This window comes from Caretta caretta, chromosome 2 (assembly GCF_965140235.1).
Source record: "Caretta caretta isolate rCarCar2 chromosome 2, rCarCar1.hap1, whole genome shotgun sequence".
Taxonomy (NCBI): domain Eukaryota; kingdom Metazoa; phylum Chordata; order Testudines; family Cheloniidae; genus Caretta; species Caretta caretta.
The window spans coordinates 146,802,157-146,817,637 of NC_134207.1; the positions used below are offsets into that span (position 1 = coordinate 146,802,157).

Sequence of the window (15,481 nt, forward strand, 5' to 3'; positions counted from 1 at the left end):
TCATTAAAGTTTCTAGTGCAGGGGAAACCAAGCCTTGTTTATGGGAAATTTTTGGTTGATTGGCTTTGGTTTTTGTTTTGGTTTTTTGTAGATGAGTTACCTCCATAGGTTTAGGGAAGCATCTGTATTTTAGGATATTTATCAAATGCTCAACCTTTAGGGTTTGTTCATCGCTGGCTTTACAAGGATTTCTGCTGCTCATATGCTTTTGCATTGTTACATCATTTGAACAAATAATCAGTTTCTGATTCAAAATCATCATGCTATATATGGGGTAGAGACTGTATATTATAGTGGGCTTTTGGTCTACTAGGAGAGCCTGAAAATTTATATTTAAAAAAAACCCCTAAAATTCACAAGAATTCACAATCTTATTTGGAGAATTGATTGAAAATATGAATGTTGATTTCTTTTTTAAAGCAGGGATTTAGTGGTGCATTTTCTTGCTTGTCTGACAGCATGAAATTTCAGTACTATAGAATTCTCAAGGCATTTGCAAAAAAAAAAAAAAAAAAAGTAAGAGAATATGAAGTAGGTGACCCTGAGTTCAGAATTCTTGTGATTGATAAGAAGTGTGCGCGTGCACACAAACGCACTTAATAGTAAGAAAAATTTTCCTTATCCCTATTGTCAACAGATTTTGGAATCATTTCCAATTTTTCTACTATGCCAGGTGGACCATTTTGAAATGAATCTGAAATCACATTTAAAAGAAGGATTTGATGTGATTAAGAAGAATATTTTGATATGTTTTCATGCACAACAAATCCACGAATCTGGAGTATTGATTCTGCTCTCTCTGTATGAGCGTGGGAAAAAAATGTCTCAGGCTCAGTTTCCTGTCTCTGTCTCTCCAGAAGCAGTTCTCTGTATGTTTCTCCTGTGAACTCCGAGGGAAGGCCACCGACCTTTACGGTTTTGTGACAGTTGAAGTTTTTCCTCACCTCGTCCCCCAGTAGCTCCAGACCTCAGAGAGGAGAAATTGACTGTAGTCAGCATTGCTGTGTGCTGCAAGCCTGTGACTGTCACCTCTGACAGCATGGCTCTACACTATTCTTCACCCCGACTTGGAGTCACAGTGACCAGTGGAGAAAGAGGCACTTCTTAGCTCATAAGTGAACAGGCTATTAAAGGCTCCACCCTTGAGGGTATCCACATAATGATAGAGTTGACTTTTGCAGCTTGACAATGGTCAATTGAGACTATGGATCAACAGTCAATGGAGCTGAGCTACTTTAGGGGCCGTGGGGCATATGGCCAGACACTCGCCAAAGAGAGTCCACCTGCCCCTGTGAACCTACGGTGCCTTTGGATGTCCAAACTATGCCTACCATAATGGTCACCCCAATCCAAGCTTCTCCTTTGAAACCCTCATCACATTACCTTACAAAAGGCAAAAGAACTGCTTGTCCATATCTCTTTCTCTGTTTAAGTATCTAAATATATTTAGATGCAGCCTGTTTTCTCCTCTGTTCCAACATAGTTAGGCGACTCCTTTTGTTATGCTCCTGGGATGTAGTCATTATTTTCAGGTTTGGCCTACTTCAAGCAACATTTGAATGGGCTTTTGGGACAGGTTTTTTGGACACAGTTGTCAGTGAAACTGCAGATCAGAGCGAGTTGCACATGCTTCAGGAAAAGATGGGAAAATGCTTCTACATTAGACGTAAGATAGACAGCAAAGGTAATTCTCATAGCTCCTTATTGGCCTTGCAGACCTAGCTCTAGGAGATGTCTGTATGTCCTCCCTGGCAACTACCCACAAATAAGCTCTGCTAATACAAAGTCAGGATCCAGGCAGGCTTCAGATTACCTTTTGGAATTTGAATGGATGAAGCTCTGACTTAGATACCTTGATCAACCAGTAGATGTTAAATTTCAATCCAGGAAGGATTCTATATCTACATTTTTATAGCAACAACTGGAAAAATATTCAGACACCACTGTTCTCAATTTAATGTTAAGTCAATTTCAGCTTCCTGTTTTATGACTTTAATAAAGGGCTCAGCCATACCACTTCATAGGTTCAGTTAGAGCTTTTTGAGTACCCACAGGTACTCAGCAGCACCTCATATTTCATGATTCATCAAGACAGTAATGAAGTTTCTTTGTTCTGTTGAATTTTCTATTGTTAGCGGGATGCTTAACTTAGCTCTGGAATAACTGATGGAGCAGCCCTTTTGAATCTGGCCTCTACATGCTTGTATTTCCTTTCTCTTATAGTTGCCTTTCTAATCACAACCATTTCTGTTAGGATGACTAGTGAATTAAATGCATTGTCTATTAAAAATTCCTTTTTTCTCCAGAGTTGATATTCTGCACCAACCCAGACTTTGTATTTAAGGAACTTCTTCTGTCTTATCTCAGTCAATACATCACTTTTTACATTTTGTTTTTTATTAAACCTACTCATCCTCATGAATCAGATGCCATCATCTGGCTGTTTGCAGATCAATCAAATCCTAATTAAACAGGATTAATTATTGCTTTATAATGGGAAAAATCACAGATCTGAACTCTTTAAAAAACAAAATTGTCAGTGGATCTTGGCAGCTATATCAGAAGCATATAAGTAAGCCAAAAAAACTCCTCCTGAAAACCTCAGCACATTCAGTGAAGTCTGCATTCACATTTTAGGCAAAAAGAAAGTTTCTTATGAGGAAGTCTGCAGATGGACTACTTGGAAATCTCTGTTCCTTCACCAGACATGACTACAAAGTCGATGTTGCATTTTTAGCAGATACTGCTTTTGGTCTATAGATTCCATCCACTATTTTTCTTTTGTCCTGTCTCAGCTCTGCTGTCCCTCCCTTTTTTCTGGTCATATTGCTTGCTGCTTTCCAATCGTCCTCCAGTGTAGTATATATGAGAAAGACAGCTTACTCCTACTTCTCATAACAGGAAATTCACTCATCTGGATTTTTCCCTCCCTTGTATATACATGTGTGACGGGTTCAGTCACAGAGACCCCCTTGGGGCTATCACCTGACATGCTGGAATTACCTCTGAGCCCATTTTCCCTGCCTGCCTGGGACTTCAGAAACCTGCCTCGTTGAGCCAGACACACTAGCCTGCTGCAACACAGACCTAGGTCTGGTCCACAGACCTAGGTCTGGTCCACACCCCCAGAGCTGCAGGTTTTAGGTGACCTGCTGAGCAGTTTTTGGTTATCTCCAGCACCCAGACACCCAGTTCCCAATGGGATCCAAACCCCAAATAAATCCGTTTTACTCTGTATAAAGCTTATACAGGGTCAATTCATAAATTGTCCCCCCTCTATAACACTGGTAGAGGGAGATGCAGAGCTGTTTGCACCCCCAGGTGTTAATCACTTGCTCTGGGTTTACTAATAAACAAACGTGATTTTATTAAGTATAAAAAGTAGGATTTAAGTGGTTTCAAGTAATAACAGACAGAACAAAGTAAGACACCAAGCAAAATAAAGCAAAAACACTCAAGTCTAAGCCTAATATATTAAGAAACTGATTACAGGTAAAATCTCACCCTCAGAAATGTTCCACTAAGCTTCTTTCACAGACTAGACTCCTTCCTAGTCTGGGCCCAATCATTTCCCCAGTACACTCTTTGTTAGTTCCAGCAAACATCTTAGGTGGAAAGCAGGGGTGTTCACATGATTGACAGCCCCTTTGTCCTGTTCCACCCCCTTTTATAACTTTGGCACAAGGCGGGAATCTATTGTCTCTCTGGGTCGCCACCCCTCCTTCTAAATGGAAAAGCACCAGGTTTAAGATGGATTCCAGTATCAGGTGACATGTTCACATGTCCTGTGAGACCCCAGCCTCCATTCTTCCTGGGCTGGCTCCAGGAACATAGGAAGGCTTGCAAGTAAACAGAGCCATTTATAACAAATTGTCCTAGTCAATGGGCACCATCAAGATTCTAAACCACCATCAATGGCCCACACTTTGCAAAATTACAATAGGACCTCAGAATTATATTTTATATTTTTAGCTTCAAATACAAAAATGATACATGCATACAAATAGGATGAACATGATCAATAGATTATAAGCCTTGTAATGATACCATACAAGAGACCTTTTGCCTAAGGCATATTCCAGTTATATCATATTCATACTTATAAGCATATTTCCATAAAACATATGGAGTGCAACGTCACAACATGTTTGTAGTTTTAGGGTTTACATGTTGTAAGTTTGCACTTTGATCCACTTTACAGGCTCACACAAAGGGAGCAGTTCAAGCACCAAGAATGTTATGCAGGGAACTGTCTATGGGCTTTTATTAGCCTAGTCAACCCTGAAAGCTTACAGACTAGTGGGTATCTTCTTACGTTAAGACATATTTATAATAAGAAAAATAATCTATTTCCTCTATTTACTGTCTCCATTGTTCAGTTTAAATGGTGCTTGTGTGTGTGTGTGTAGATTGTTTTAGGCAAAGAAGAAAAACATTAAATCAGAATGCTGGGCTGCTTTGAGTCACAGTGTGTTAGAAGCTCTTCTAACACCTCAGTATTGGATTTGCTGTGAGATAACATTGGATCTTCAAGTCTCAAACTGTCATTTACACTAGATTTAAATCTTAATATTTGTCTTGATTTTTTAATATAGTGCATGATTTTTCTATTTAAACATGTAGACAATAACATCACAAATAATATTTGTCAACATTCTCATCCTTTAGAGGGAAATCCATTTGTCCAAGTAATACCCTAACATCTGTGCTAGAGAGGGAAATGCAGACAAGGCCTCCACCACCTATTCCTCACTACAGACAAACAGATAAGTAAGAACTGTTATTTATTTAAATGTTTTTGTTAAATTAATGTTTAATAAAGTGACAGTATGTGCCAGAGCCCTCACAATTTTGTCAGGGCATCTCAGTTTTGAATTGCCATACTCAATACATTCATTAGAGACTGTAAATGCCACTCTGGTTTTTAATCAAGAGCAGTAGTAAATGTTACATGAGTGTTTTTGTTGTGTTTACACTATGTGGCATATTATTTATTACTTTGGTGCAATAAACAATTTTTGAAAGATCTTGTATATATTGATGCATTCTGAACATCAAAGATCCTCTGGGAGGGAAAAAACTAGAAATCAAAGGTATTTGCTCACTAAACATGTCCGCCCACATCATTGCAGCAGTTTTTTAAAAAACAGACAAATAGAATGTATGGAAGCAGTAGAAAGGGATAGAAGATCTTTTATACAAAAATGTAATCTACATGAATCTTGTGTCCAAGTTTGGTTGCCTCATCAGAAGAAAGGTATAGAGTAAATGGGGGAAAAATGAATCAAAGCAGTGAAAAATCTTAGCTATTTACCTAGTTACAGTTCCCAAAATTGCAGAGACTGTGTCTATTTAACATGGAAAGGAGGTATTCAGAATTAAAATTTAACTGAATTGACCCTTCTCTCTACCTTTCTCATAATGAGCATAGGGGGTCACTCATTGAAATAAAATGGGAATAAGTTTTGTCAGCAAAAATAAATACTGCTCTTATGCTATATAGTCAATCCGTATAATTTATTGTTGCAAGAGGTAGACACACATTCTGTAGCTAGATTTTTAAAAGACTGGATACTTTTATAACTATTTCTAACTATTCTTTGCAAACTGAGATATGGGTAATTAGTTCATGGCATATAATGGTTGTCTGTGGGGGTCACTAAATATTGTTTCCTCTATAGTGGCCAAAGAGGGGAAAAGTGGGGACTTCACATTCCTTGGGTACTGACTGCTGCTGGGGCAAGATACCAGACTCTTTTGCTGTATGGTCTTATCTAACATATCAGCTCCTGTGTTTGTAAGACACAGTGGCCTTGAGTGTGCATAGGCTTTTAACATTCTGGGCTTCACAACCACGAGTTATATTTGTTCAATTTTGGGTCTCAAAATGTTTTGCTGAATCTGGATTTAAGATGCTCACACTCTTCACACATTCCACTGAATGCATCCGAAGAAGTGAGCTGTAGCTCACGAAAGCTTATGCTCAAATAAATTTGTTAGTCTCTAAGGTGCCACAAGTACTCCTTTTCTTTTTGTGAATACAGACTAACACGGCTGCTACTCTGAAACCACTCTTAAAAAGATATTGGGAAACCACAGGCTTTACATGCAGGCAATGTCTTCTGTTCTAGATTTTGACAATATCTAACAGAATAGGGGCCTAATTCTGCTTGGTGCTTTCAGGGACTACCAGAATACAAATGAATAACAATAATAGGCAGTTCATTCCTTGAGAAGATCCAGTTCATCAGCATGTAAACTAACGGATTCAAGATTAAAATCCAGCCTAAACCACCTGCAGGCATGCCTAAAACAAGGCTCTTAAATCAATGCTTAGGAGCATATATAAAAGTAACCTGATTTTCAGTGGTGCTTAGCTCCTTCATCTCCCATTTACTTCAGTGGGATTCATTGGAAATTAGCACCTCCTGAAAAAACAGCCTGCTTATATTTAGGCGCTTAATTTTAGGTGGCCAGGTTTGAAATTCTTCACCTCTGGATTAGAATTATTTGTAAATAAAGCATTCATTTAATATTGAAACATTGAAATTTTATTGGAAACAAAGAAGTTTTTGAAAGCCCTCATGTCGCTGTCTTCAGATATATGCAGTGGTATTGTAGCCATGTTGGTCCCAGGATATTAGAGCAGGGGTGGGCAAACTTTTTGGCCCGAGTGCCACATCGGAGTTGTGAAACGGTATGGAGGGCCAGGTAGGGAAGGCTGTGCCTCCCCAAACAGCCTGGCCCCCACCCGCCCCCTCTCACTTCCTGCCCCACTCAGAACCCCCCACCTATCCACCCCCCCCCCGCTCCTTGTCCCCTGACTGCCCTGACACCGATCCACACCCCCACCCCCTGACAGGCCTCCCAACCCTATCCAACCCCCCTGTCCCCTGACTGCCCCAACCCCTATCCACACTCCCAACCCCCCCCCTTGTTTCCCCAGGACCCCACCCCCATCCAACCCCCCTGCTTCCTGTCTCCGCCCCATCCAACCACGCCCTGTCCCCTGACTGCCCCCCGGGACCTCCTGCCCCTTACCCAACCCCCCTTCCCCCAACCCCCTTACCTTGCCGCTCAGAGCGGCAGGAAGGCTTATATGAAAGCCTGAGGTGGGTGGACGCAAGCTGTGCTGCCTGCGCAGCAGCATGGCTGCAGGGAAGGGGGGACAGTGGGGGAGGGGCTGGGGCGAGCCTCCACGGCTGGGAGCTCAGGGGTCAGGCAGGACGGTCCCACGGGCTGTAGTTTGCCCACTTCTGTATTAGAGAGACAAGGTGGGTGAGGAAATGTCTTTTATTGGACCATCTTCTGTTGGTGACAAGCTCAAAAGCTTGTCTCTCTCCAACAGAACTTGGTCCAGTAAAAGATACTACTTCACATACCTTGACTGTCTTCTGATGACAGTTAAATAGCATATTTGAATAATTATCTATACTACACAGTCCGTGATTTCACTCATTTTTATCCTTTGTTTTTATATGTAGCTGAAACTTGACCTGCAACTATCCCTCACTTCAGAGATAGTCTTTTGCTTTTTTGCATATATTTCTGAAAAAGACAATATTCAGAACATTGGCTTGTCTGTAACAAAGTTTTCACTTGCAAAATAAATTACCTAAATTTCATTGTGTTGTAGATAAATTGCTTGTGGTATTCTATCTTAATGTTGGAATGGCTGAATTGCTGCTAATAGTATTTATGAAAAGCACAGTTAATAAAAGCTATTTGTTCAGTGGGCACTGAAATGTACATTAGAGTGAATACAAGATTTATTTGATTTCTGTAAAACTTTGTAACAGCTTTCTAATGCCTGGTGTTTATTGATATTGCTGTCCAATGGCATAATATACCATGAGATGTTGTGGTGTTTTTGTATCCGTTTGTTAGTTTGAGAAAGTCAGTGTGTAATCCTGTCTTATGTAACTGTATCTTTCATTTAACTGAGAGTTGTGTTCTGTAATATTTTATGGTTTTAATTTCAGGAATAATGGAAACAGTGGCTTGCAGAAAACATTAAAAGCGGAGCCAGTGATTGACTACTTTGATGTCCAAGACTGAAATGATCAATCTTAAAATATTATTTAGAAAAATGGAGGTGAAGATACAGATCTATCATGCAGGATGCTTTGTGGCTAATTAAATTATTAACTATTCAATATATTCAAAGTTCAAAATAGTAAAAAAGCATGGGTGAGTTAAGTTTATGAGCAAAATAGCTTTGTCTAGAAATTAACTAAAATATGAGCTCTGAATATTGCAAGATAAGCTCTTAAAAGCCAAATTCTGATCTCAGATGGATGTGCACAGCTCTTATTGAATGCACTGAGAACTGCATGCGTTCATCTAAAGCCAGAATATGGCTTATCATTTTTTATATCAATGAAACTGATATTTTAAATTTTACTGCAAATATTCAGCTGCTTTGCATATTTTTACATAAGTTGCAGGTGCAGGTATTTTTCACCTCAGGCTGGTAGATTTTTCTTTTGTTTGGAATCAGAATATCTTTAATGATGTGAACCTGCTCATCCATTAATTTGTAGCTGAAAAAACTGGTAATTAAACTGATTCTATTGGGGTAGTGATATTAGTGGCAAACATTCCAAAGATTTATACTGAGGGATCCAACTATATTGTTAAAAAACAACAATTAAATCACAGATCGCTATCATATAATCCTAATGGATATATTTTCAAGGAGTTTTCATGTGATTTTAATCATTCCATTTCTATTGCAAATATATCGAATTTGGGAGTGAAGTATCTGAGTTATTCACACATGGAATAAAATTAAAAATTTAGCTCAACTCTACAATATGTTACATATTCCCAGTGCTTAGCACACTGACACTTGCTAATGGGGAGTGCATCTCATGTTCACTAGCATTTGAGGATTTTGGTACTTTCCAGTTCTTGTTCTTGAGGTGGAGGAGGAAAAATGTCATTTGTTTGTTTGTGGGTTTTTATTAAGTAAAAGAATAATGGTTTAGTTTTCTTTGTGTTTTATTTAGTTTGTATATTTAAACCAAATAGAGGGATTAAAGTAAAAATGAAAAAAAAATTAATTCAAACTCTTGAACAGTCAGAACCCCACGTATGGCTTTGATGTTCCATAGAGATTGAATCATATGTCTAGGATTAAACTGCTGACTTCGCTAGTTTAATCTTTTCCTCAGTACAAGCTTAGAGCAGTAGGTTTGTGCTAGGCTTGTGTTGGAATATGGGTTGAGTTTGCAGCAATTCTTGAAAACTTCATAAGAAAGTCTGGTATGTTATATCCCTCTCAATGAAAACAGCCTTTTAATGATCACATTACACTTTAAATATATTGCTTTAATATATATATATTTCTTTACACAATTCAGTTGCCAACACAGTCTCCTAGATTTCAGATTGTTTCACATTAATGGTTGTCCTCATGAGGAAGGAGAGTTGAGGACCTTTCTGGGGAAGATACTAGTGGACCAGATCTTTAGCTAGTGTAAATTGTTATAGCTCCATTGACTTCACTTGAGCTACAACAGTTTACCCAAGTTGAGGATCTGGCCCCTTATGCAAATAAGCTCCTTACTCCTCACACTATGCTCTGTCTGTCTCACCCCTCCTGACTGCACACAGGCCTAGAAGTTATTTCTTTGTGCTCAGGGGCAGCCTCTGTTTGCATGTCCCAGAGAGCTTGTGGAACTTTTGAGGGCCATTAGCCGCAGAGGCTCATTTTCGGGTGGGTATGTATCACAACACATTGATTTAGACAATTGTAATATTCTACATTGTCAAGATGTTACAGTTTTTATGGCTTTTTGTTGATGTATGTGTTTAAAACTTATTTCATTTAGGAAATGACAACACAATGTAATATGTTTCTAATTAAATGTTTGAGATACATTTTCCCCACTTAAAAGAACACTGTCAAGGACTGTTGATCTTTTTTGTGTGTGTGAGTCTTCATACAATGAGTTTCACATACAATGAAAATAATTTTCTTTACCTTTTTCCTTTCATTTGGTGAACAGAAATCAACCTTTTTTAATGCATGAATCTTAAATGAACTAGCTGTTATGGTTTGGCATGACAGTGCACAAAATTCTTAAGCAAGTTGAGCCCTAGTCTTGCAAGGTGCTTAATGTTTTCAATTTCTGCTGACTTCAGTGGATGAATAGGTTGCTCAGCATCTTTCTAGAAGTGTGATCTTGCAGACACTTACACAACTAAGTAGGCCTAACATGTGAGAAAGAGTCTCATTTATTTCAGTGTTACTGCATGACTGAATGAGGGTTTGCAGTATGGCCCATAGTTTGACACTGCAGTAATTTACTTTAACACAGGACTTCATTTAAAATAGCTAAAACATCACCTACATACTTGTTTGAAATTTGCATGAGGTTTTCATAGCAGTATGTCTAGTTCATGCACTTTAATTGGTATTTTTAACAAATTATGATTTGCAACTTAAATGTGAGGCTGATGAGAAGTAGTCTAGAAGATGTTCAGGTTCTGAATAGATCTTTTAATACTTCCAGCTTTTAATCAGAAGAATAGGGAATTTTCAGTTTGCAAAGTAAGACTAATAAATATTGTGAATTCATATATACGGATTAATCATAATGCCCCTTATGAAATGTCTAACAAAAGTTTTGCTCAGTTGTGAATATTCACATATGTCTAAGCCTATTTTAATACCAAGGAGGTCAAAGCCTATACAACAGCTTTTTAAAAATCACTGACACACAAATGTTTATTGAAAATTTCTTATTGTAATAGTTCCATTAAAAAAATCATTCATGCACTTCTCTGGGGAAGCAATACCAAAAACAAGTTTTTTCCAAAGTATAATTTTCCAGCTTTAAAAATGAATTCGGCTAGATTTAATTGTGGTGTTCTCCCTTCTCTTCTGGTTTGCTTTGGATCATTTTACTGCATATGTGTGCCTAATGGGAATGCTTTTCTAATATACCATTTTGTATTTCTTCTTATTCTGAGTTGGCTCTTACTCTTTTTTCTCTTAGATAATAGACTGAAGTCAGTGGCATTGACTTCAGTGGAGCCAGTATTCCATCCTTGGTCTGTCAATTACATTGCACAGGTCTCAGAACAATACTGTATTTTGTAAATTGTTCTGTATTGAGTACATTACAATAAACAGATTGTCTTTGAAGTAAACTGTGAGGAACAGCAAATTGGTTACAATACATTAACTTTACCAAGTGTTTTTAAATTATTGTATATAAAATACAGGTAGAATTTTGGCATTGGGTCTGTGTAACTGTTCAATAGTTTAATGTGTTAAGAAGTGCTCCAATTATTCCGTGCTTAATGTACATTAATCTGTGCATAATCTAAAATCCTTGCTGTGTAAATTAGCTATGGAGACCACTGTTTTGTGGCAGTTTTACAATATGTGCCTCATGATGAAGTAAGCAAAAGAACATTGCTCTAAAACACTCTTTTAATAAGTTATTTGGTGACAGCTATATATCTATATCACTTGAATCTTTTCAAGTTTAGTGGTGTAATAGGTGACTTACTGTCTAAAGCTGTAATAAAATTAAGTTTCAATTGCTATGATTTGTAGTTGTTTGAAAACTTTTAGGTAGGCATACATATATTGGGAGGGTCTTAAAATGCTGTAGGGAGGCAAATATTTGAATGGAACATCTCGGGGGGGGGAGGCCTTGCCTCAAATTCTAAAATGTCAGGTGCAGTTTTCTTCCTCCATGTCAACATTTTTAAACAAACACTTTGGGGGGGGAGCTCCATACCAAAAGGAGAGGAGAGAGAGGGGATTATCTGCTATTTATGTAGCATTTAAGAATAATTTTTTGCTAACTCCAAGATTTTATCACAAGTCTCACAATCTGTGATCCTTTTTTGAGTGATGACCCCCGTATTGTATTCCACTGTGGTTTATGCATGCACACCATGTGCCCAGAGTCGTCAAATTTGAATGTCGTGACCATTGCACCGCTACAGACTAGGGACCGAATGGCTAGGCAGCAGTCCTGCGGAAAAGGACCTAGGGGTGACAGTGGACGAGAAGCTGGATATGAGTCAGCAGTGTGCCCTTGTTGCTAAGAAGGCCAATGGCATTTTGGGATGTATAAGTAGGGGCATAGCGAGCATATCGAGGGACGTGATCGTCCCCCTCTATTCGGCATTGGTGAGGCCTCATCTGGAGTACTGTGTCCAGTTTTGGGTCCCACACTACAAGAAGGATGTGGATAAATTGGAGAGAGTCCAGCGAAGGGCAACAAAAATGATTAGGGGTCTGGAACACAACTTATGAGGAGAGGCTGAGGGAACTGGGATTGTTTAGTCTGCAGAAGAGAAGAATGAGGGGGGATTTGATAGCTGCTTTCAACTACCTGAGAGGTGGTTCCAGAGAGGATGGTTCTAGACTATTCTCAGTGGTAGAAGAGGACAGGACAAGGAGTAATGGTCTCAAGTTGCAGTGGGGGAGGTTTAGGTTGGATATTAGGAAAAACTTTTTCACTAGGAGGGTGGTGAAACACTGGAATGCGTTACCTAGGGAGGTAGTAGAATCTCCTTCCTTTGAAGTTTTTAAGGTCAGGCTTGACAAAGCCCTGGCTGGGATGATTTAATTGGGGATTGGTCCTGCTTTGAGCAGGGGGTTGGACTAGATGACCTCCTGAGGTCCCTTCCAACCCTGATATTCTATGATTCATTGGTCTACACATGCGCCCTGGCTCATCTCGTGCCTCCAACCCAGAGGATAAGGGGAGGCCAACCAACTCACTCTCCAGTTCCTTCTCACCGCCTCATGGTCTGGGTTGGAACCTCCAGTGTCTGTAGCTTCAGCTTTATCCTACAAAATAAGATTATTCAAGTGCTTGCTCATGTTGATTCCATTCTAGGTGTGTGCGCACCCATGTGCATGGTTGTCAGAGATTTATCCGAAGGGCTGACCATGGTGCCCCCTTGAGTGCTGTGCCCGTGCGCTGGTATATCCAGCACAGTCGGCCCTACTCCCTCTCAGTTCCTTCTTACTGTCCGTGGTGATTAGTCGGAGCGCTTTTCCTTGCTTAGCAAGGCCTAGTGGTTTTTTCTCCTTTGGACTGCATGCCTTAAGGCTTTGTATATAGTTGATTCTTCAGTAGTTAGTGTTAAGTACCTGTTAAGTGTTTAGTTGTTAGTAGTTAGAGTCCCAACGGGACTTTGCCCCTAGCGGGGCATGACCCAGTCTCCGGGGTTAAAGCCCTGCGTAGACTGTAACAGGCCTATGACTTTTAGTGACTCCCACAGCAGCTGTCTCAAGTGCTGGGGGAGGCACTTGTAAAAGACAAGTGCCGAATCTGCAAAAACTTTTGTCCCAGTAAGCTGAAAGAGCTGGACATTTGACTGGGCTCTTCTGATAGAGTCCGGGCTCTTCTGATAGAGTCCGCCCTCTGTCCGGCCTCCAAGCCGTCTCGGCATGATTCACCAAGCATCTTGGCATCAGTGCGAAGTACACCCCCAGCACCAAGCTCCGTTCAGCGCCATTCCCTGTCGCCAGTACTGAAAAAGAGAAACAAGAAACAAGGCTCCCTGGGGCCAGGAAAGAAGAACCATGCGGCAGCGGGCAAAAGACCTGCCTAGGGACATCCTTATAGTCTAGAGTCCCGTGGCCTTCTCCTGTTGGGGACGTTAGCCCCATGAAAGGTCCTCCTCCGACTCCTGTGAGCAGTATCCCCTGCCGGCACCGATGCCCTTGCATACGCCCGTGGCATCAAGGAACCAAAGGCCGCCGACGCAGCAGGGGCTGCAGGCTTCAGCAAAGGCTCCTTCAGAGGGCAAGTTAGCCAATAAAACTCCTCAGATAGCAGTGGAGTGCCACTGATCCCCAAGGCAATGACGCACTCTCCACCTCCACACCACCGGTCACCGGATCCACCACCGAAATCATCTGGGGCTTCCCAGCGATCATCGGCACTGTGATCATGGTCCCCTTCATCTCGATGTCTATCACCGAGAGGGAGGCGTAGATCCCCTTACTACCAGTACCGATTGCTTCCCCGTCGGTTGCGTCTCATCACCGATCCAGGTCACCTATGCTGCGGGAGCATTCTCCGTCCCGCCTCTGGTCTCCCCAGTACCAACACCAGTCTCCACTGTTAACTGTGGGTCTCTAAGCAGACCCAGGCATCTGCAGCCCCTCCGTGGTCCCTGGAAGGTGGTTCCTCCGGTACTGAGGGATGGTTTAGCCCCTTGCCTAGAACCCAACAGCACGACTGGGCAACAGAGACAACAGCAACAGCGCAGTGGCAGCCGGGTCAGTGGCCCATGCAGTGACCGTTTTGGAACGCATGGGGAGTTCCGGTCATGGCTATGTAGCCATTGCTCCACTCGTCGGCTGCTGCCTCGGAGCAACAGCTGTCAGCACTGATGGCACCAGGCTCGGTGCAGGAAGCACACCCAGAAGCCGAGGCTGAGGAGAATGTGACCCCACTCCTAAGCCGCCCTCCCCCACGAAGGAGGAGGACAAGGGCCCCCTGCCTGCGGTACAGTCCTAGCCTTTGTCCTCAGATGAGGCAGTCACATGCCCCTCCAGAGCCAGTCCACCGGATGACCTTTAATGATCACCAGGCCGTGCTTCATCGGGTGGCTGAGAACTTGGGACCGTAAGTGGAGGAGATGGCTGAGCTGATGGACACCCTATTCAACATCCTTTCGGCCTCTACCTCGGCCTGCATCGCACTACTGGTGCATGACGGGGTCCTCAAAATTGCCACGTCCATCTGGCAAACCCCTTCCTCCATCCCCCCTCAAAACGGGCTGAAAATAAATACTTTGTCCCAGCCAAAAGTTTTGAATACTTGTATATCCATTCTCCCCCGGCTCGCTGCTGATCTCAGCAGCCAATGAAAAAGAAAAGCAGGCACAATCCAGGTCAACCCCAAAAAATAAAGAGGCCAAATGACTGGATTTGTGTGGGAGGATAATTTATTATTTCGCCAGTTTACAGTTTCAGGTGGCGAACCATCAGGCCCTCTTGGGCCATTACAACTTTAATTTATGGAACTCCCTCCGTAAGTTTAAGGAGTCCCTTCTGCAGGATTTGGCCCTACAGTTTGATACTCTGGTACAGGAATGCTCTGCGGTGGTCCGGTGCTCCCTGCAAATGCCATGGGATGCGGCGGACGCGGCAGCTAGCGTGGTAGCGTCTGCGATGGTAATGAGGCACAGCTCCTGGCTTCAAACCACCAAACTCCCCAAGGAGGTGCAGATCGTCATCCAAGACCTCCCATTCAATGGGAACGTTCTGCATGGGCTGAAAGACACCAGAGCCACCCTTTGCTCGCTGGGCATGTACACGCCGCAGTCCGCTCATAAGCAGTTCCAGCCGCCTCTGCCACCAAGGCCTTGTCTGGGGTCTGCTAGAAAAAGGGACAGAGACACTCGGTTTAGTCGTCTTCGCCCTTCTACCTCCTGCTCGCCTGCACAGCCTGGCCTGGCAAAACAGTCTGGAGCCAATCCCCGGATCCAC

General features: G+C 41.7%; 1 protein-coding gene across 4 annotated transcripts in view; it reads left to right on the top strand.

Moving 5' to 3' along the window:
- Positions 1 to 15,481, top strand: part of NFX1 (nuclear transcription factor, X-box binding 1) — a 253,243-nt gene that overhangs the window by 228,705 nt on the left and 9,057 nt on the right. For 3 of the 4 annotated variants that reach the window (XM_048839501.2, XM_048839500.2, XM_048839498.2), the window contains 2 exons: positions 4,669 to 4,770; positions 7,983 to 11,560. In XM_048839501.2, coding sequence (XP_048695458.1) covers positions 4,669 to 4,770; positions 7,983 to 8,058 — 178 coding nt within the window. In that variant the 3' untranslated portion in view covers positions 8,059 to 11,560. Of the gene's footprint in view, positions 1 to 4,668; positions 4,771 to 7,982; positions 11,561 to 15,481 lie in introns of those variants that run through there. The other variant, XR_007355121.2, reaches the window with a different exon arrangement.